Consider the following 22994-nt stretch of genomic DNA (forward strand, 5'->3'; position numbering starts at 1 on the left):
AAGGCGCATTGTGAATTTGCAAGATAGTATGCAGTGCTACTATTTATATAGAAATTTTATTTCTATATAAATAAAATTTATATAAATTAATATTTATATAGAAATAAATATAGAAATAAAATTTCTATATAAATTTTAATTATATAGCATTTTAATTTATATATTTACATAGAAAATATATATATTCTAGAAAATAAAAATTTTTAAATTAATTCAAGAGGAAATAGAAAACCTGAATAAATAACAAATAATTGAATTGATAATCAAACGTCGTGTAACCGGAACACCTTATAAGTACATTTTACCAAAACTTATTGGATCAGATAATCCCTGTCTTATATAAGCCAACCAAGACAATTTTTAAAAAGGGACAGCTACCCAAATCATTTTCTAAAGATAAGACATCTTTGATATAAACTGAACAAGCATAAGAAAAGAAATGAAAGGCATTTTATTAACATAGATAATTACAAAAATCCTAAATAAAATTAGCTGCAAATCAAAAACAGTATTTGTATGAAAAATACTAAAATATGTCTTCCAGGCCAAGTGCTATCCATATGATCCCTCCTCTGAAATCAAGAGACCCTTTCTCCTCGGTCATTTCTAATGTTATTCAGGAGGGTGTGCAAGACTTTTGACATTCACCTTATATACTAACTTTATTTCATCTTACTTTTTACTAAAACATTTCCCTGGTTTCCTGTTTCTCACCTATATTTAAATACATTTTATCTTGCTGTATTATATGTATTTTTTAAGTTTTCAGTACTAGAAGGGATGCAAATATTTGGAAGTGTATCTATATATAAACATGGATGTAAAAGGATGTTCTGTGACCTCAGATTTGGCACTTTTGTGCTCATAGGAAAACTCAGGTCATTAAGTGCCCCATGATTGGTCAACCATTGGGGCCAGATACCCTCCTCATCCCATCAGACAGCTTGTTAGTAAGAAAATTTTGACTCCGTCTCTCCTCATCCCAGTCCCAACAATGCAGCCATAATCCTTGCAGAGAAAAGTTGAGGGCGATCTCTAAATCCCTTTCCATGACTCTGTTTTCTCTCAAAGGTGCTGGAGTAGAAAAAAGGGACAAAATAATATATGTCCTCTTTCTTCTCTGTGATGGCTTGAATATCCCTACCAAAACTCATGTTGAAATTTAACTGCCATTATAACAATATTAGAGGTGGGGCCTTTGAGACGTGATTAGATCATGAAGGCTCTGCCCTCACAAATTAATTAATGCCATTATTGAAAGCATTAATTATCAATGGGTTCCTGATAAAAAGAACGACTTTGGCCTGATTCTCCTTTCTCTTGTCTCTTGCTTCTGCTTCTGTCTTTCTACTATGTTCTCACCAGATGCCAGTGCCATGCTACTGGACTTCCCAGCTTCCAGAACTGTGAGCTGAATAAACGTCTTTTATTTATAAATTACCCAGCCTGTAGTATTCCATTACAGCAACAGAAAATGAACCAAGACAATTTCCAAGACCCTCAAACCACAATTCTGACCTGTACTGGATGGCACAGGAGGCTGGGGCAAGAAACAAGAGATGTAAGCTGAATATAAAATTAGACTTGATTGGATTACTTATAAATACAAGTGACCAGAAGGTTACGGAATGTGGCCCAAGACATTATTAAGATACCCTACTGAATTGAGGCTGCTCAATAAAGCATCTATCTATCTATCTATCTATCTATCCATCCATCCATCCACATGTGTACATCTGCATATATGTACACGTGTGTGTGTGTGTGTGTGTGTGTGTATGTGAGTGTCTTGGTAAATATATAAAATATCCCCTTCTATTCAAATGTCCTCAATTATATTAACTGGGCTTAAAAGCTTATTGCAACTCCATTGCTATGGCTTTATGGCTTTGCCATTCCACTGTTCCACATTACCGGCAGGCTGCATAATATCCCCTTTTGATTACTCTGTATAATCACTGGACTTGTGCTGTATTAATTCTGTTTGTATGTTTCTCTCAAAAACACACTAAGTTATACCCATGCCCATTAATTCCTCCCTAATATATAATGTTCTCTTAGTCAAGAATGGATGCATTAATAACTTAATGTTTGTTATAAGCTTTTACAAGATACATAATACCTTCTCTGCTCCTGTTCTGGGCTTAAAATTTAAAAAAAATCCCAGAAAATGTGAGATAAGCTAATTAATCATGGTATTAGTATAGCAATAATTACATAATACATGAAATCAATAGCATAACCACAGTAATTCAGTTGTTACAAAATTGCAATTTAAAGTAATTTATAATATGACAAGAACTCTATTGATTTTTCCTGATATTTTTAACTTTGAAAAGACTGTTGTTTTTATTTTATTTATTTTTAAATTTATTTTTGAGACAAGGTCTTGCTCTGCCACCCAGGCTGGAGTGTAGTGGTGTGATCATGGCTCACTGCAGCCTTGACCTCCCAGGCTCAAGCCATTTTCCCACCTCAGCTTCCCGAGTAGCTGGAACTACAGGCACACACCACCATGCTCAGCTAATTTAAAATTTTTTGTGTGTGGAGATGGGGTTCTGCTATGTTGCCTAGTCTGGTCTTGAACTCCTGGACTCAAGCAATCCTACCACCTTAGTTTCCCAAAGTGTTGGGATTAGAGGCGTGAGCCACTGCACCTGGCCTGTTCATATTTTTTTAGTAACTTTTTTTCCAGGCTAATAACCCATTGTCCTGAAAAATGCTGAGAAAGCTACACGGAGCAAAGTCTGTCATGACTTGAGATTTGTCATTGGAGCATAGTTATTTTCTTCCAGCAAGACAAGCCTGATGGAGACAAAGATGGGGACCTACTAAGAGGGCCCCCAAAAGGATGGATTCACAGTCAGAGATGAGCCTGGCTGAAGTGGAATTTCTGCTGTGGCCGTTTTATGTAGATATGCCAAAGACAACTAACTGCCTACCGTCTCTGAAATGTCTTTGGTTCTCTCCCACCTGCCTGCTCCATCATTCCTGATTCTTGTATTTCCTCGTTTCTAGATACTCCCTTGGCTCTGTCTGTACCTGGTTTCATGTTCTTCTGAAGCCTTCATGCTTAGAAATCTACTTAGATCTGCTCTCCTCAGACTCTAGCCCCACCTTGGATTTTTGGTACCGGTCTTAGAGGACGTCACTTTTAATGTTAGTCTTCAGCTTAACAAATTTCAATCAATGAACAAGGCACCCAGTTCCAGCTCCAATCTGTAGTGTTTGCTAATTTTCGTGGTGTAAATACTCCCACGATGGCTGATTTCACTAAATGTGGAGTTGGGAAGAGATGCGCACGGTTGGCTCCTGTCAGCTCACATGAGGTGGTTCCAGCTCACCACCCACCACCATGGATGGATGTGCCAAGCTAACCCTTGCCCAGCTCACTCTCTTCCTCCATAAGACATTGGCAATGGTTTTCAAGTTTTACTGCTGCTCTCAAAAACTCTATCTTACGTCCTCAGAAGCTGAAAAATGATGCTAACAGACAAGTACAAGGAACACTTTGGCAAGTGAATACCAAACAGTGTGTCTCTGGGTCCCAGGTTCAGTGAATGAGCCTCAGGCATCACCGTAGAACAAGAGGCCGTACCTCTAGTCTCCCACCCCGTGTAAACAGGAGAGTGTCCCCTGTATTTTTTTGTTGGTGTTCCATTCATGAGTTCCTTTCATAAAATGGTTCAGCAGGCGATTTTACTAACAAAAGAACCGATTTTGTACTTAGATGATGGTTGTCTACGTCTGGGGACTTAAAAAATCATTTGTGAAACTGCTGTCCTGGGGAAATAATGCCGTCCTTAGGGCTGCTCACACACTCACCACCAGTACCAGCTCTGCATTTCAGAGACTGATTTTCTTCCATAAATGTGATTTTTGTGCTAATGACACTATGTTTACTTTGTCCAGCTCAAAAGCACACTTTAATGTCTGATTAAATTATCTCATAATCTCTAATCAGTCAGGACTGAAGTGAATGATCTATCTTAAACCAATCAGAGATTGTTTAGAACTCCTTGGGGCTGGCTGATGACAGTAATCATTTAGCAATTGTGACCACGAGTCTTGGCCAGGCACTGCGATTTATCTCCAGGCAATGGGGCTTTTAGCTTAACCTGGCTGTTTGTTCTGCTCCATCAATAAGGTTTTGGCAATTTCCCTTTCTAATAAGTCTCATTCTCATTTACGCATGATGTTGTTGAAATGATTAAATGTGGTAACTCTGGTAAACAATGTAATGGTATATATAATTCTGGTAAAGCACTCGGCATCAAGAAGTATCCTCAAAAAGCTGGATGCCGTGGCTCATGCTGGCAATCCCAGCACTTTGGGAGGCTGAGGCGGGCGGATCACCTGAGATCAGGAATTCAAGACTGGCCTGGCTAACCAACATGGTGAAACCCCATCTCTACTAAAAATGCAAAAAAAATTAGCCAGGCGTGGTGGTGTGTGTCTGTAATATTAGCAACTCGGGAGGCTGAGGCAGGAGAATTGCTGGAACCTGGGAGGCGGAGGTTGCAGTGAGCCAAGATTGTACCACTGCACTCCAGCCTGGGTGACAGCATGAGACTCCTTCTCAAAAAAAAAAAAAAAAAAAAAAACTCCAACAAACAAAAAACAATAAAAAACAAGAAGTATACTCTAAAGGTTCAGCTCCAACCCTGACCCCTGGTGTTTATGCCCATATTTGACTCTTCAAGTCTGGCAATGGTTTGGGTAATTGTAGGTAATGTTTTGGTTATGCTTAAATTGTTTGGTAATGTTTTGGTAAGGTTGGTGCAAACGTAATTGCAATTTTGGCCATTACTTTTAATGGTAAAGCCGCAATTAAGTTTCCACCAATGTAATATTTAATGTCTCACAGACAGCATCAGCATTAGAAAACAGCCTGAGCTCCTTGTACTGTTTGTGTGATGTTCTTCTCACACACCAGAGCCCTAGTTTAAACGTACTGTAGGGAGATAAGCAAAGGGATATTGAGGAGACCAGAAGACAAAAATGAGGGATTGTGGCTAAGTATATTTACCTCCACACTTGTCCGTGTTCATGCCTCAGCCTGATCCAGGCTTCCTCATCTCCCACCTGGCTTCTGTAATTGTCTCCTAACTGATGTCCTTGCTCCCTGCCTCCTATCAGCAGAGTCAGAGAGTCTGTGTTCCACACCTCACCAGCAGCCATCACTGTTGATATTCTTCAGTTTGGCCATACCATTGCACACTGGTGAGTGTGCAGTGGTATCACACTGTCATTTTAATTTTTATTCCTGGATGTCAAAAGAAGTTAAGCAGCTTTTCATAGGTTTAGTGGCATTTGGACATCTCTGCTTTGTGCGTTGCCCGTTGAAGTCTTTGGTCCATTTTTCTGTTGGTGTCTGTCCTTTTTCTTTTTGATTTCTAGGGGGTAGTGTTTGTAGTCTAGATATTAGTTCTTTGTCACCTAGACTTAGCTCAACATCTTTACCCACTCTGTGGCTTTCTCTTAATGTAAAGTTTTGATGAACAGTGGTTCTTAATTTTATTGTCATTCAGTTAATTAATCTTTTATTTTATGATTAATGCTTTCTATATTCCATTTAAGTTTTTTTTTTTTTTGCTTCCACAAGGTCGTGAAAGTATTCTCACTTGTTTTCTTATGAATTAGAAGCTTTATTATAATAATTTCATGTCTAGATGTACAATTGATTTGGAATAGACTGTGTATGTTGTGAGACTGCATTCGAGGTTTATTTCTTTTCTATATGGACAGCAAATTGACCCAACATCAAATTTTGAACAGGCTGTCCTTTCCGTAACGCACAGCAGCAGCACCGCTGTCATAAAACGACGATGATATGTGGTGCAACTACTTCTGGATTCTAATCGATTTAATTAGCTATTTGTCTGTTCTGTGCCCATGCCACACTATTTAATTCTTAGAGCTTCATATTTTGTATGGACATCTGGCAGTATAAAATTCCTGCCTTTTTTTCTTTTTCAAGACTCTTACCTCTACTTGGCATTTTGTATTCCTATACAAATGTTAGAATTAACTTGTCAAGTTACATTAATGTATCTCCCAGGATTTTGATTAGGATATCACTGAAACCACAGATTGATTTGGGGAAGAATTGACACCTAAAGAATATTGACTTTTCTAAGCCTTGAACAATATCTCCTTTCATCTAGGCTGTTTTAAATTTCTCTCAGCAATGTGGTAGTGCATGGTGTAACCATCTTCCTCCTCTGGTTAGATTTATTCCTTAGTTTTTGATGGTATTGTAAATAATATCTTTTAACAACTTTTATTTTCTGCTTGCATATAGAAATATGATTTATTGTACATATTTACCTTTTATTTATTCAATGACTTGGCTAAATTCACTAATTAATTTGGGTAGTTTGGGTAGTGTTTTATACTGTATACTGACCCAATAATGTTATCTGAGAATACAGACAGTTTTGTGTCTTCCTTTCCAGTGCTGACATACTTTATTTGTTTATTTTTTTACCGTGTTGCACTGGCTAGAATCTCTAGCACAATATTAAATAGAAGTGTCTAAAGTGTGCATCCTTGTCTTGTTCTTGATTCTCAGGAAATATATTTTAATAGTTTACCAGTAAGTATAGTGCTTGCTGTGGATTTTATTGTTGTTATTTATTAATATATTAAGTCCTCTACTGGATTGAAAATGTAAAAAGTAAAGTAGAGGTTCCTCTTCAATGACCTTTCTCCCCTTCTAATTAGGAATAAATAGTCACTTCTCTTAGAAGCAAAATTTATTCAAAGACCTGTGCTAACATTCTTAAATATCTGCTAGCCATAATAAAGAAATCAATGTACTTTATGTTCTTAGCTCCCACAATTTAGCCTAAATATTTACCCTGGCATGCTTATACTGGTCCAAGCAAGCATTAGGTCATAGCCTGTTCCTCTTCCTTATTTGAAGGTGTTTTTACCTTTCTCAGCATTCCACAAGTTACTTCCTCCTTCCTTTGTTCTCCTCTGCCTTTGCCTCTTTTTAAAAGTTCTAAGTTGCTAGCCAATTGGGACAAATACAAAATGTGAGGTTCTGTTTCAGCCAATGGAAACTGGACACAGCAGTAGGGTGGACATGTCAGGTTATAAATGACGTTGTTTCCTTTGTTTGGCATACTCTCATGGCAAAACTGCTGGTGAGTGTACCCTTTCTGCAGAAAGTAAAAACGGCTTTGCTGAGGAAATTACATTTTTATTCAAGTGCTATTTCTTTACGGCACTGGGAAACAAGCATTTCTAACAAAAAAGTTACCTCCTATTCCTAGTTTTGTAGGACTTGTTGAAAATCATAAATGAATATTAAATTTTATCAAAGACTTTCTATGGATCTACAGAGATAAACATGATTTTTCTCCTTTATGTTGTCAATGTGGTGACTTACATTAATTTATTTTTAAGTTAAATTATTTTACTAGTACACTTACAAAGAATAGCACAGAAGACAACAATTAAAACCTATATTGGCTTATAGGATAACTTACAAAGTACAGTGAAGAGATGGAATTTACTGGATGATAAAAATGCTACAAAACACATTTGTAGCTTGTTTTAAAAAATCCAAATGTTGGTAATGCCCAGAAAAATATAAAATAATTGTTTCTAATTGCTACACAGTTAATTGCTGACACTTGTTCACTGCAACAAGAGACGGGTATGGAATGAATTCTTCACACTGGGGTCTTTGTCCTGAATGCAGCCATAGTTGCTGCAATAGTGGTACAGAGCAGCTAAAACTCCTATAAAAATCTCACCATCTTTTTGGCTGGATGAACCAGGCAAAGAAGCCTGGGGCAACCAGCACCACCAGAGAGTAAAGGAGGAACTCCGGAAAGAAGACAGCCAAAGGAGAGCCCCCAACGATGTATGGAAACTCAGCCCAAGTTTATGGTTGATCCCGGAATCATACATGCACAGGGCAAATGAAATCAGTTTGCAGTTAGGGCTTAAAGAACTGACCTTAGATCTGAGATGCCTCCCACCACATGGATGACAGTAGGAGCCGCGCCAAATCAATTGCCTGCTGTAACAAAAACATCAATACCCCTTGAAGCAAAATCCAGAGTCTCTTCAGTATAACATTAACAATGCTCGAGACCATCATCCAGAATGACTTAATTTATTAAAAAAAATCACAAAATATGACCCATTTTCAATATTCCCCAGATGTTGAAATTATTAGGAAAATACTTTAAAGCAGCTATTATAACTATATCCCGTGTGGTAAAGGAAAATATTAACTTATGATGAATATACATAGGTAGGAAATATCAGCAAAATAAAACACATAAAATAAAACCAAATGGCAATCTTAAAATAAAAAATTCTGATATCTGAAAATATTCATTGCATAGAAGCAATAGTAGAATGGACTTTATAGAGAAAACATACAGTAAAATTGAAGACAGATCAATAGAAATTATCCATTTACAAGGAGAGAGAAGACAGCCTCAGGGACCTGTGGGACTCTGAAGATCTAGCATATGGGTCATTTGGAGGTCAAGAAAAAGGGGAGAGAATTAAACAGAAAAATACTTGAAAAAATAAATAACGGTCAAACTTCCTTGATTTGGTGAAAACATAAACTTATAGATTCAAGAAGTTCAGTGAACCAACGATAGAATAAATCAGAGGAAAACTGTTATGAGTAGAATTGTGTCCCTCAACAGGTACGCTGAAGTCTAAGACCCTGGTGCTTTTGAATGCAAACTTATTTGGAAATAGGGTCTTTACAGATGTAATCAAGTTAAGATGAAGCCATTAGGGTGGGCCCTAATCCCGTATGACTGATGTCCCTCTAAGAAGAAGAAAATTTGGACACAGAGACATACAGGGAGAGCACCACATGAAGATGGAGGCAGAGATGGAGTCTACAAGCCAAGAATGCCAAGAACTGCCTACATCGCTGGAGCTAGGGGAGAGGCATGGAACAGCTTTAGAGCCTTCAGAAGGAACCAACTCTTCATTTTGGACTTCTGGCCACCAGAACTATGAAACAATATATGCTTGTAGTTTTAAGCCACCCAATTTGTGGGACTTTGTTATGACAGCTCTAAGAAACTAATACAAAAACCATGCCTGGGAATGCCAAAATCCAACTTGAAAACCAAAGACAAAGAGAAAACCCTGAATCTGCCAGAGAAAACTGACACCTGACAGATAGGAAAGCAACAATGATTTAAATTATTATAGATTTATTATTGGAAATGATAGAGACCATAACACAGTGGAACTGCATTTTAAACCTTTTTTTTTGAGATGGGGTCTTGCCATGTTGCCCTGGCTGGACTTGAACTGCTGGGCTCAAGTAATCCTCCCACCATAGACTCCTGAGTAGCTGGGATTGTAGGTGTGTGCCATCTCACTGGGTGGAACCATATTTTTTCAAGTGTTGAGGGGAAACATACCAGTTAACCCAGAATTCTATATCCAGTGAAAATATCTGCAGAGAAAATATCTGTAGGACATTAAATAAAGACATTCAAATAAACAATAAGAGGATTAGTCTCAGCAGACCCACTCTAGAAAAGCCAGGGGAAGGAGCTCACGATGAAAGGAAATGATATCAGAGGAAAACCCAGGTCTTCAGAAATAAATGAAGAGGCCAGGTGTGATGACTCATGCCTATAATCTCAGCACTTTGGTAAATCGAGGCGGGTGGATCACCTGAGGTCAGGAGTTTGAGACAAGGAGGCCAACGTGGTGAAACCCCATCTCTACTAAAAACACAAAAACTAGCTGGGTGTGGTGGTGGGTGCCTGTAATTCCAGCTACTCAGTAGGCTGAGGCAGGATAATCACTTGAACCCGGGAGGCGGAGGTTGCAGTGAGCCGAGATTGCGCCATTGCGCACTAGCCTGAGGGACAAGAGTGAAACTCCATCTCAAAAAACAAAACAAAACAAAATTAAAAGAAATAAATGAGAAGCATTAGAAATAGGAAATGTATGGGGATGCATTAAGGACTATATTTTTTTCCTAGTTCCTTTAAAATACACATCCACTTAAAGCAAAAAATGTTAATATCGTCATGTAGGGTTTATAATGTACATACAATGTGATATGTATAATAACTACAACAAGAAAGATCACGAGTGTGGATAAATGCAGGTAATATTGTTGAAGAGTTACTGCATTTTATGTAAAGTGGTACAATATTAACTCAACGTAGATCATGAAAATATAGGAAGGTATTTTATAGTCCCTAAAGCAACTATGAAGGAAGTAACGCAAAACTGTGTACCTAAAAATCCAGTAGATAAATTGAAATGAAATTCTAAAATATATCCAAATAATCCAAAAACAATCAGGAAGGGGAAATAGGAAAACAATCCAGAGGACAAACAGAAAACAAATAATAAAATAGTGGGCCTAAATACAATTACATGAATAAATACGTTAAATGGTAATGGGCCATTCATTCCTATTAAAAGGCAGAGATTATTGTAATAAACAAAATTAAGTCCCAAGAATATGCTGTCCATAGGCAATGCACTTTATAAGTAAAAACACAAACATTTTGAAAGTAAATGGAAGGAAATAGGTATACCACTCAAACACTAAACATAAGGGAGGCTGGAGTGGCTATATTAGTGGGATAAAACAGACTTCAAGACAAGGAGCATTACCAAAAATAAAGAAAAATATTTTATAATTATAAACATGACGCACAGACATAACTATGCAAGTACCTGATACAAGAGCTTCAAAATACATGCAACAAAAGTTGACAGAATTAGAGAAACAGACAATTCCATGAACATAGTAAAGGATTAAACATGCTTCTTGTGGCAACTGATAGAACAGCTAGACATAGAAAGCAATAAAGACACAGAGAATCTCTACAACTCAACCACCTTGATTCAACTGATATTTATAGGACTTGATATGCCACAATAGGAGAATATACATTCTTTTCAAGTTGATATGGTAAGTCTACCAAAATGCATCATATGCTGGACTGTAAAACATGGCTTGATAAATTTAAATAGACTGCATTCATATAGAGTATATTCTCTAACCACAATAAAATAAAATTAAAAGTCAGTAACAGAAGAGATTTAGGAAAATACCCAGGTTTGGAAATTAAACAACATATTTCAAAATAATCCATGGGTCAAAGGAGGAATATGAAGAAATACTTTTGATGGAATGACAATGAAAGTATAAAATATATACAAATTTATAAAATGCAGTTAAGAGATTACAAGAAAATTTATTGCTTAAATAATTATATTAGAGAATAAATGTAAGTCTAAAATCAAGATCTAGAATTTTACCCTAAGGAGCTAAAAAAAAAAAAAAAAAGAAAGAAAGAAAGCAATAAAGGAGATAAATAAATAAAAATAAGGGCATATATAAAAATAAATAGAAAACAGTTAAACATAGAGAAATGATGTCAAGAGCTAGTTCTTTGACAAAATTAACAAATTTAATAAACCGATATTTAGATCGGTTAACAAAAAGAGAGAAAAAGCAATTCACCGATATGTAAATGAAAGAGGTATTGTACTTAATAAGCCTACAAACATTAAAGGACAATAAAACAATTATTTTGAACAACTTTATGCCAAACAACACGAAAAAATGGCAACATTTCTTGAAAGACAAATGTTTTCTTTTAGAAGAAATAGGTAATCTAAATGACTCTTTTTATTTAAAAAACTGAATTCATAATTTAAAGTATTCTCACAGAGAAACTCCAGCCTAAGATGTTTTCACTGGTAAATTATATCAAACATTTAAGGAAGAAATAATAATTATACACAGACATTTCCAGAAAATATAAGAGGAGGAAAACTTCCTGTTGTGGACTGAAACCTGTTATGGACTGAATGTGTGTGTGTGTGTTTCTCCTTCCACCACCAACCCCCAAGTTTATATGTGAAACTCTAACACCCAAAGTGATGGTATTAAGAGGCGGGGCCTTTGGAGGTCATGACGTTTAGATGAGGTCATGAGGACAGGGTCCTCACGATGGGATTAGTGCCCTTATAAGAGGAGTCAAGAGCTCACTCACTTAAACCCGTGTGCTCTCTTTCCTTTTCTCTCTTTCTAACGTGTGGATGCAGCCAGAAGGCAGCCATCTGCATCCCCAAAGAGGCCCTCACCAGAACCCAACCATGCCAGCACCCTGGGCTCGGACTTCCCAGCTTCGGAACTTTGAGAAATACCTATCTGTTGTTTAAGCCACCCAGTTTATGGTGTTTTGTTATAGCAGCCCAGGTTGACACAGACATTTCCCAAATCATTTTAAAGGCCAGCAGATACCAAAACCAATACCAGTACCACTGATACCAAGACAGACTAATACAAGAAAACTGAAGACCAATGTTCTTCATGAATGTGCATGCAAAAATCCTTGGCAAAACATTAGTAAACCAAATCCAACAATGTATGGAAAGAATGATACATCTTGACCAAGTAGGAAATCAATGGCTTCTATTCCTGATTCTTTATATCTATCCCACACATGGCAGCAGGGAGGTTTTCATAAAATGTTAATCAGACCATGATGCTTCCCTGTTAAAAACACTCCAATGGCTTCTTATCACTCTTAGAGTAATATCCCAACTCTTCTCTGTGGCTTACAAGGAGCTGGCCCTGCCTCTCTCCAGCTTCTTCTTATGCCCCACCCCTCACACACTCACTGTACTCCAGCCACAACGACCTTCCTGCCATGCTCGTTACACTCGGGCCCTCACACTAGCTGCATCCTCTGTCTGGAACATGGATCTAACCAGGTTCTTCTTGCATGTCTGGCTTCTCAGGTCATGTGACGGCGACTCAGAAAGGCCTGCCTGGGCCACTGCTAACGAAAGGAGCCCCTTAGTCATGCATATCCTGTAATTGTGTGAGATTTCCTTCACACTACTTACTGCCCACCGAAATTATATTGTTAACTTATTTGTGTGTTTTGTTTTGTCTTCTCACATTGGAATATAAGCTCCATGAGCAAACGCTAGGCCTTCTCTGTCTAATCTTCTAATCTTGTGATCAGATTGATGCTGCTGACCGTGCATGCATGGGGATTAATCCACCCAGCTTTGGAAGGCAAAGGCAGAGAGAAGGCACTGGAGGCTAACAAACACCATGGCTTCAGGCTGGAATTTGGTATTTGCTCCATCCACTTGATATTGCTGAGAATCTGCTTTTAGGAGTTCTTTGTTTTATTCAGATGTCTAAACATACTCTCTACGTGAGCACCCAAGACCCCAGTTGCTGCTGTTTGTGTTTAACTTCTCTGTGTAACTATCATCTTAAAGGTGTTCATTGTATCCATCCAGGAAAGAAAACGAACTTGAAAATCAAGAAGAGTGTTCCTGGGTGCAAAGAGTTTCTAGTTACAGTCATAATAAAGAGAAGGAGATTGATCAATCAACATGGAACTCTCTTGTTTATTTATATTCACTTTCATTGCATTTCATATGTATTTATGTCTCTTAATTTTTCCCTCCTTATCTTAATAGAAACTTTAATTTTTCTAAGGTTTAACTTTTTTGTCTTTTTTTTTTTGAGCCAGAAGTTCACTATGTTGCTCAGGCTGGCCTCAAACTCCTGGCCTTAAGCAATCCTCCCACCTCAGCCTCCCAAGTAGCTGTGACTAACATGTCTTAATTAGCAAAAAAATACGTTTCAAGTTTGAATTTACATAAATTTGAAAAGAATCGTATAAGACTTCAGTGCAACATTAACCACAGAAATAAATGTAGCATTTAAACTACATATTAAAGGATATTCTTGCACTTAAGTGCAGGCAACTTCAATGATTTCTCGTTGAATACCCTTTATATATTAGTCAGTAAACGCAGAAAGCAGGGCAGTTTGGTTCTTACCCTCTTGCATAGAAATCTGAAGACTTGCATGAATCCTGTAGGAACAGGGTATCATCATTTCACTCACCAGGGTGCCACATGGGACCTCAAAGCCAACATTAGCTTTCATTTGCAAGGAATAAGGGAACCATACTAAATGAGAGTGACTAGAATAAGCCCAGCCCAGTTGCCATCACTTGTCCATGCACACCACAAGCTCTAACCACATGATATTTCCAAACAGTATGCTAAGTGTCTGTGGGATGCCTTGGTACCTTTGCACATGCTGTTCCTTCTGCCTGGAAGGACCCTTCTACCCTGAAAAGCATTTTGTCCCCTGTGAAGACCACGTCCAGTAGCATATCCCCTGTGAAGTCTTCTCTCAGGCCACGTTGCTCTTTTCTTTGTATTCTGTAGTGTTTTGTTCATACTTTGATTAGAACATTTACTGTGTTATATTTGTATTGTCTCCTTCTACTAATCTGAGAGGTCATTTAGTGTGATGGCACGATCTCAGCTCACTGCAACCTCCGTCTCCTGGGTTCAAGCGACTCTCCTTCCTCGGCCCCCCGAGTAGCTTGGATTACAGGCGCCTGCCATCATGCCCAGCTAATTTTTGTATTTTTAATAGAGATGGGGTTTCACCACGTTGGTCAGGCTGATCTAGAACTCCTGACCTCAGGTGATCCACCCGCCTCAGCTTCCCAAAGTGCTGCGATTACAGGCGTGAGCCACCACGCCTGGCCATCTGAGAGGTCTTATCTGTCAATCAGCTATGTGTCCTTTCAGTGACTTCTATCTTTACTACAGAGTAGACATTTAATAGACATTTCTTAAATGAAAGGGAGAGGTTGTGATCAGTTTGAATGTCTGGTATAAACTGTTGATACCCTTCCAGAGTTTACTCACAACTGCCTAAGAATAAAACTGTTCAGTATTAGGCTCTAGAGGCAGACTACCTGGTTCAAATACTGGTTTTGCCATTTACCAGCTGTGTGGCCTTGGGAAATTTACTTAACTTCTCTGTGCCTTAGTTTTGTCCCCTTTAAACAAAGATTATAATAGTGTATACCTCATAGGGGTGTTGTGAGGATTAAGTGAATTGATTACATAAAATCTTTAGAACACTGCTTGGCATAGTAGGCCCTTTATAAACCCCATGTAACCTACTGTTAGTAGGTTCCAGGAACTGGAAATATGCAGATGAATTAGATGTGATTTCCTTTTCTTCATCGTCTTGTGGGAAAGACAGAGGTGGATATAAAAGGAACCTGGCAACACCATGGCAGAGTCTGTACAAGGAAGTGCTTTGTTCCTAAGGCCTGGGGTGGAGGAGTCCAGGAGCACCCCATATGGGAAGTGGTAGTTTAGCTGAGATTTGATGGATGAGTGGTAGTTGCTGGGTGGATTAGGTGGGGACGTGCATTTTAGACAAATATAAGTAAAGATAAAACATGAAAGACAGGCCGGGGGTGGTGGCTCATGCCTGTAATCCCAGCACTTTGGGAGGTCTAGGCGGGCGGATCACCTGAGGTCGGGAGTTCAAGACCAGACTGGCCAACATGGAGAAACGCCATCTCTACTAAAAATACATTAGCTGGGTGTGGTGGTGCATGCCTGTAATCCTAGCTACTCGGGAGGCTGAGGCAGGAGAATTGCTTGAACCCAGGAGGGGGAGGTTGCAGTAAGCCAAGATCAGGCCAGTGCACTCCAGCCTGGGTGACAGAGTAAGACTTTTCTAAAAAAAAAAAAAAAAAAAAAATATATATATATATATATATACACACACACACACACACACACATACACGACAACATGAAAGCATGTGGAGCATTTGGGGAGTGGCCTTGGCATAGATCTGAGGTGAAAGGTAGTGGGGAGTGAAGCTGGAGGATGTCACATGTGCTATTAGCTAGTTTATTCAATACCTGTGTTCAACCATCTTCTCTCCTGCCTTCCTCTACCAGAATCAGGGAGGTGAAATGCTAAGTGTTTCCATCCAGGCGAGGCCATATGTGAGGGAACAGGGTATTAGCTGAGAAGGGCTTTTCTCCCAGGAAGAAAATGCAAAGTCCTGCAAGGAGAAGGCTTTTTTGGCCTGTTGCTTTCTTCCTGCCTGGAATTTGGACTTGAGGCTTTAACAGAGGAGGATGAGGCCATCTGCTAAGGATGGTGCAGTGGGCAGGCCCGGAGAGCTGGGAGCCCTGGGGGCTCACTCAACAGCGGCACTGCCTGGATCACCTCCCTCTGGACGTCTTGTTTGTGAGAAATATCAGAGCCAGTCAGATTTCCTCTTGCTTGGAGCCAAATACATACTTAACTGACATAATGGTAAGCAACGCCCGATCAAAGAAGGCCTTGAATGCTCTGCAGAGGAGCTATGACATTGACATTTGGACCCTGGGAACTGTTGTACAATTTAGGGGCTGAATGGACAGTTTTGCAGCAACACAAACCTTGGTTCAAATCTCCATTCAGCCAGTTACACACTGTTTAACTTGAGACATCAGTTATCCTCAGCCTGAGCCTTATCAGGCGGACATGAGATGAGGGATATTTTAGATGAATAACTCTAACTGCACCACGTGGGATGGAAGGGAGGCAGCCCAGAGCAGAGGGCTGGGGAGGATTTGCCAGTATTCTGCCAGAATAAAATCAGTCTTAATCAAAGCTTCAGAAATCATTTCAGAACTTAAAGTGTATTCTAGTTGATGTTTTTAGCCAAAAAACATTCTGATGGTGCTGGATTTTCCAAACATTCTCTGCCACTTAAAACACCTTTATGACTAAATGTCTTAGAATAGGTTCCACTAAAGTCCTTCAGAAGAGAGAAGCCTTCCCTCTCATACAAAATAAATTCCTGTGGTATCTTTTATTATCCCTAGGAATGTAGGGAAGAGTTCAGAAATAATTGACGAGCACAGCCAGGACTGAATAAACAAATTAAGATTCATTATTCCATTCGAGTGGTGCTATCAGTGTTTTAGAATCCGTTGATAACCAGCGCTAGGAGGAAGTTTCAGTACAAGTCTATTTCCCTCATGTCTACTTCAAAGCTCTAACGAAGCTCTTCTGGGAAACCTGGGAGAGGGTTAATTAAGCCCAGGAAGGGAGTGGTATGATTTAATAGATAATAAAAAATATTTGCTCTCATATGTCTAATTATGTTTTCTTGTCAAGGATGCTTGAAAGCTCTAAGTCAGAGATGATCTACTCTGAAAAATAAAGGAAGAAATCCTCTCCAAAGCAAGTTCCTTCAGTGGGAGCATGTTTCCATCAATAATAGGCTGAGGAGGGTAATCTAAGCCTCGGGTGGAGGATAACTGATCTCTCAAATTTATAAAACTATTAACTGGCCAAGCTGGGATTAGAATTCGGGTTTCTATGACTATAAAAGTGTACTTTTAACCTACATTATACTCCATCCACTCTCATGACCTAGGCCTCCCCGCCCCTCAACTACATGGTTTGGGGGTTATAGCTTCAAACTCAGGTCTGGCAGGGAGGCAGCCAAATGGGTGGTGATGACTTTCTTTTTTCTTTCTTTTTCAGAGACAGGGTCTCGCTCTGTTACCCAGCTTGGAGTGCAGTGGCATGATCCCAGCTCACTACAACCTCTGCCTGTGAGGCTCAAGAAATCCTCCCACATCAGCCTCTCCAGTAGCTGGGACCACAGGCACACACCGCCATGCTCAGCTAATTTTTTTTTGTTTTGTTTTGTTTTGGTAGAGACAGAGTTTTGCCATGTTGCCCAGGCTGGTCTTGAACTTCTGGAGTCAAGTGATTCACCTGCCCTAGCCTTCCTAAGTGCTGGTATTATAAGTGCAGGCTACCTTGCCTGGCCAAATAAGTGGTGACAACTTTCTGTGTGTCCTTTAGGAGAGAACTTTGAGGACCCTCCAAACCCCTGGCAAAGGCGACACTTTTAGGAGTGAAGAAGGGCCTTTGTAGACAACACAGACTATTCAATACTCTAGCAAGCTGCCCAGCCCCGTGCAAACCATGAAGATGGGATAAACCATTAGGCTTCACTATCTATTTAAATCAAATAATATTTAACCCAACCAGGGATATTCTAGGGCTTACTTATTCACCTATCCCAGGAACCTGATAGTTTTAGAATCTCTGGAACTGGTCTAGAAGGCTACATGTGAGATTTGACACCCTTGCTCAAGGATCATGTGCATGGTAAGAGCTGTGGAGAAACTGGAAGGCTCTGATCACAACTCTTCTCTTCCTTCTCCCACACGAAGGGCAGAGGGAAAGGCCGTCCTTCTCATGGCATGGGTTCTGAATCAGAAGAGGCTACTGCATGCAGTGCAATGAAAAGTGTGTTAGTTCTGTCTGGGGAGACTTGATCAAGATCCCTGAGTTGCAACTGCTGGAGAACATGGCTCCCTTCTAAGACCATGACAGCCACAGATTCAGCAGCAGAGCCCAGGGCTCCATGAATGGAGGGAAGGAGGAGAGCTGGTTCATAGTCAGCCCTTTCACTTTGTTACTTGGGCTTCTTTTCAGGGCCCACAGCACTCACCTCGGCCTGCCAGATGGGGTTCACGGTGTTGCCTATGATCTTGGATCTCCTCTCCTGTCCATGGTGAGGGAGGGCGGGGAAGATGCTGTGCTTCCCAGGCTGAATGGAAATCTTCAGATAAGGGTCTGGGTTGAAAAACATCCCTTTCTTCAACCCCATGGCTTGGAAATCTATAAAATAAAGGATACTTTAATTTAAATATGTTTTAGGGAGGTTAACAACTGGCACTTGGTAACTACACCTTTCATGAGAGGACCGTTGGCCCTTATGAACTAGATCTCTAGTGTTACTCAGGCAGGTAAATGGGCTGGGGTGAAGGAGTGAGGGTCACCCCAGGAAACGTGGGTAGCCCAGGGAGACAAAGTTCAACTTTGGAAATTTGATGGGTCTGGGTGTAAAATTCCTCTGCAAGGTGAAGACATTAAAAAAATAAGGGTTGGAATCTCACAATATATGTGGGCCTCATTGAGTAAGGTGAGAGAATTGGCAGAAATAAAGAGAGAGAAGAGGATGAAAAGAGCACAGAGCGTGGACAATGGAGGAAAGAACAAACAAGACCTGGCCTCCATGGGGCTGAGTGCAGTCAACGAGGAGAGTTCTGAGAAACCCTGCTGCCAGGGAGGGCAGGGCTTTGAAAACCAAGCTGTTCTGTTTAATTGAAGATATCTGACCATGTACAATTTCATGCTGCACAAGGAGAGACAGAAAGAGTGTGTGTGCACAAGATCATTTATGGCAATGGTTTATAGTTGGATAATTTGAAATCACATTATATTTATTAGAAATATATTTATGATGTCAAGGAATATAATTTTTTTTTTTTTTTTTGAGATGGAGTCACCCAGGCTGAAGTATAGTGGTGGGATCTTGGCTCACTGCAAACTCTGCCTCCCGGGTTCAAGCATTTCTTCCTGCCTCAGCCTCTCGAGTAGCTGGGATTACAAGTGCCTACCACCATGCCTCATGCCCGGTGAATTTTTGTATTTTTGGTAGAGACGCGTTTTCACCATGTTGGCCAGGCTGGTCTTGAACTCCTGACCTCAGGTGATCCACCCGCCTCGGCCTCCCAAAGTGCTGGGATTACAGGTGTGAGCCACCGCGCCCAGCCAAGGAATGTAATTTTTAAAGCTTTTTCTATTGTTGAAGTATTTTTCAAACAAAATTATTTACATTTATACACAAGTGTAACAAATGGAGGTAAAGATACACAGGATCAGGGATTCCCAGTCAAGGTATAAGTTGTGAGGGGTTTCAATAATTTGTTACTGATGAAAAAGCACAGATGTTTTCATATGCATTTATTTAAAAGTTATTTTGAGTTGATCCAAGGTTATCTGCTTAATAAAATTATTCCTACTCTCTGGCATGATAATATATTACTGCTCTGTGAAAGGGCCATATAGTCAAAATGGCCCCCAAATGCCAAAGGAGTTGAGAAACCAAAGAACGAGGCAGACAAATCCAGTTTGTCGGTAAAAGGAGTTTTATTAGGGAACTCACAGACAAGCATGGTCTTGGGCTGCAGGAGACTGGTAGATCTCTGCACTGTTACTCGCCAGATCCAGGGCTTATGTACCATAGGGAAGGGATAAATAAGCCACTGCTCTGTGCAAGACAATGAAAGGCAGCCCTCCAGAACAGGCAGGAATGCTGCCTGCATCACAGCCTGTTGTTTCTGCCATAACGTCAAGGTTGACATGTTCTTAAACTAGAGACAGTGGATAAAGTAGGAAGAGGAGGCATTCACAGGACTGGGGGTGATCAGAAGTCAACACAGTGGATTCACATCCACAGTGGAGTCACTTTCACCCCCACACTTGCCAATGAAAGAAAGAAGGCAAGAAGTACAAGCATCACAGAAATTTGCAAAACCCAGGCCACATCTGCAGGAATATGTGTAGACAGAAGTTAACATGGCAGCCTGACACTACTCAACTGTTTATTTGGTTGGCTCTTGGCTAATGTCTAGAAACTTGGATTTCAAGAGGGCTCCTACCTTCCCAGAACTGGTAAGAGTGGCTCACTGTGCCTTAAGTGTTTGTGTAAATGATGTGGCTTATGGTGAACACTGCTTTCCTTCTGGGAGGCTGGAAGTTTGGTGTGGGCTAAGCAGAAGATGCACACATGACCAGCACCGCCCCCACTGTCCCCCAACACCTCACTGAGTAGAAACCCTGTCTCTTGTCTCTAAGAAGCTTCCCTGGTAGATAGCATTTCCACATGTTGTCACAGTTCATCCTGGGGGAATGAAGCATGTCTGTGTAACTCCACCGGGAGAGGCCCATTGGAAACTTGTTCCTGGGTTCCTCTAGACTTTGCCCTAAGCACCTTTACCCTTAGCTGATTTTGCTAAGTATCCTTTCACTGTAATAAGTCATACCAAGAGTATAACTAGATGCTGAGTCTCGTGAGTCCTCCTAGCAAATTGTTGAACCTAGGGGTGGTCTTGGAGACCCTGACTTATTAGAGTGTGAAAGACATATACATATATATGTATATATGTGTTACATATATACATATATGTGTTACATATATACATATATGTGTTACATATATATATGTTACTATATATATAAAATTCATCATAAAATAGTGACTACCATTGCCTCCACCACCACCTACCGTTTATTTGCTATCTACTAAATTCTGGGAACCATTCTAAGCACTTAAAATACATTTTCTGATTTAATCCTGACCACAAACTCCACAAGGTAGAGATTATATCCTTAATACAAGGAAGAGAAAATGAAGGCTTACAGATTGTCAGGGCTGGTCGACATCAGCGATAAGATTTGAACCTGCCTCTTTGATTCAGAAGTCTGTGCTTTTGTTTGTCTGTTTGTTTTGAGACGGAGTTTCACTCTTGTAGCCCAGGCTGGAGTGCAATGGTGTAATCTTGGCTCACTGCAACCTCTGCCTCCTGGGTTCAAGCAATTCTCCCGCCTCAACCCACTGAGTAGCTGGGAGTACAGTTGCTCGCCACCACCCTTGGCTAATTTTTTGTATTTTTAGTAGGAATAGGGTTGCATCATGTTGGCCAGCTGGTCTTGAACTCTTGACCTAGGGTGCTCCACCTTGGACTCCCAAAGTGCTGGGATTACAGGTGTGAGCCACCGTGCCCAGCCCAAAGTCTGTGCTTTTAATCAATCTGTTATATTGTCTTTTTATAAAAATGTCAACTTTGGCATTGGTTAAATTCTCAACTATAAATGAGTCTTTTTCGATACACTTTGTTCTGTTCTATCAAACAACTTGTCCGTATCTGCACCAACATGTTTTTATCAAATGTTTGATAGCTGCTAAATTAAGTCACTCTTATTGTTCTTATTTTTTTAAAAAAGAAAACACCTTTCTTTATCACTCAGCCATTTATTGTTCCAGATGAATCTTATTAAATTTTAATAACTCCTTTCAAAACACTTAGATTTTTATTAGAACTGCAATGAATTTATACATTAGCTTTGGGATAATTAGTAGCTTTAGAAAACAGAGACTTCCACTCAAGGGCACATGTTTCTTCATTTGTACAGGTCTTCTTTCCTGTCCTTCAGCAAATGTTTACACTTTCCTTTATAAAGACTTATGTATTTAAGTTCAGTCTGAATACTCAATGAGATATACGTTTCATGGAATAAAAGTATTTGAAAACTGCTGCAATAGGAGGTACAATTTTAAAGGCACTGGACTGCTAGTCATTTGGGAACACTCACTATTGAACTTTGTAACTTTGAGTAAACCAATTTAACTCTTTCAGGTCTTAATGTTTTCCACTATGAGACTGTTGGGAGAAATGTCCATAACAGCATGTAGAGTTCTAGAATTTTCCAAAAGTAAATGCTACGTTAAAGGAGAATAGTTAATTTCCTCTCATTTTTGCCTGTATTTTTTGGTTCTGGTGATAAACATATGTACATTTATTACAATACTTAAAAATATAGAATAAAAAATAGGATTTTAAAGTTATTTCAAATAACTAATGGAAATAATTATTTATTTCAAGTAAGTACCTCCTCCCCACCAGTGGCAACCTTTGCCAAACCTTATTTCCTCCTAGTATTTTTCTTTGCACGGTTGAGAACATATTGCATATTCATTATTGCATCCAAGATTTTTCTTTTGACTTGCATTATATGTGTAAGACACCAGAATATATCACCCCATTATATGTGAGAGCCCGGGAAACAACATCCCAAAATCTGTGACTTTGGTATAAGGATTATTTAGAGCTGAAGACAACTGAGAAGAAGTAGATAAAAGAAAAGCTCTTTGCCCTCTTGCTATTTTCCCAAAAGCAGGGCATAAATTTACAAAGGTGTCCCTCTTCCGCTTTCTACCAGGGGGATCAAAGGTTGATCACCAGAGATGACTTCAGACCAGTACCAACCAGGAGACAGCACCAGATGAATCTGCATAATAAACTGTACTAAACAGCATCTATCTACCATACCATAGCCTTCCCAGAACTTGCTGCCCTTGAAGACTCAAAGTCCTTTTCCTTTGCCCTGTCACTTCACTAAAAATTGAACCGTTCTTTGTTGAAGACATTATATAAGCTGAAATTCTAAACCATATCTTTGAGATTTACTCATTTTCCCTGGGTATCTCCTATGTATACATAAGATATACATGTTAA

At 39.5% G+C, this 22994-nt stretch overlaps 1 protein-coding gene across 5 annotated transcripts in view; it reads right to left on the reverse strand.

Moving 5' to 3' along the window:
- HECW1 (HECT, C2 and WW domain containing E3 ubiquitin protein ligase 1) overlaps positions 1-22994 on the reverse strand; it is a 458832-nt gene that overhangs the window by 134643 nt on the left and 301195 nt on the right. For all 5 annotated transcript variants that reach the window (NM_001265810.1, XM_015133529.3, XM_077994791.1 and 2 more), the window contains 1 exon segment: positions 18362-18531. In NM_001265810.1, coding sequence (NP_001252739.1) covers positions 18362-18531 — 170 coding nt within the window.

Source organism: Macaca mulatta, chromosome 3, assembly GCF_049350105.2.
Source record: "Macaca mulatta isolate MMU2019108-1 chromosome 3, T2T-MMU8v2.0, whole genome shotgun sequence".
Lineage (NCBI taxonomy): Eukaryota > Metazoa > Chordata > Mammalia > Primates > Cercopithecidae > Macaca > Macaca mulatta.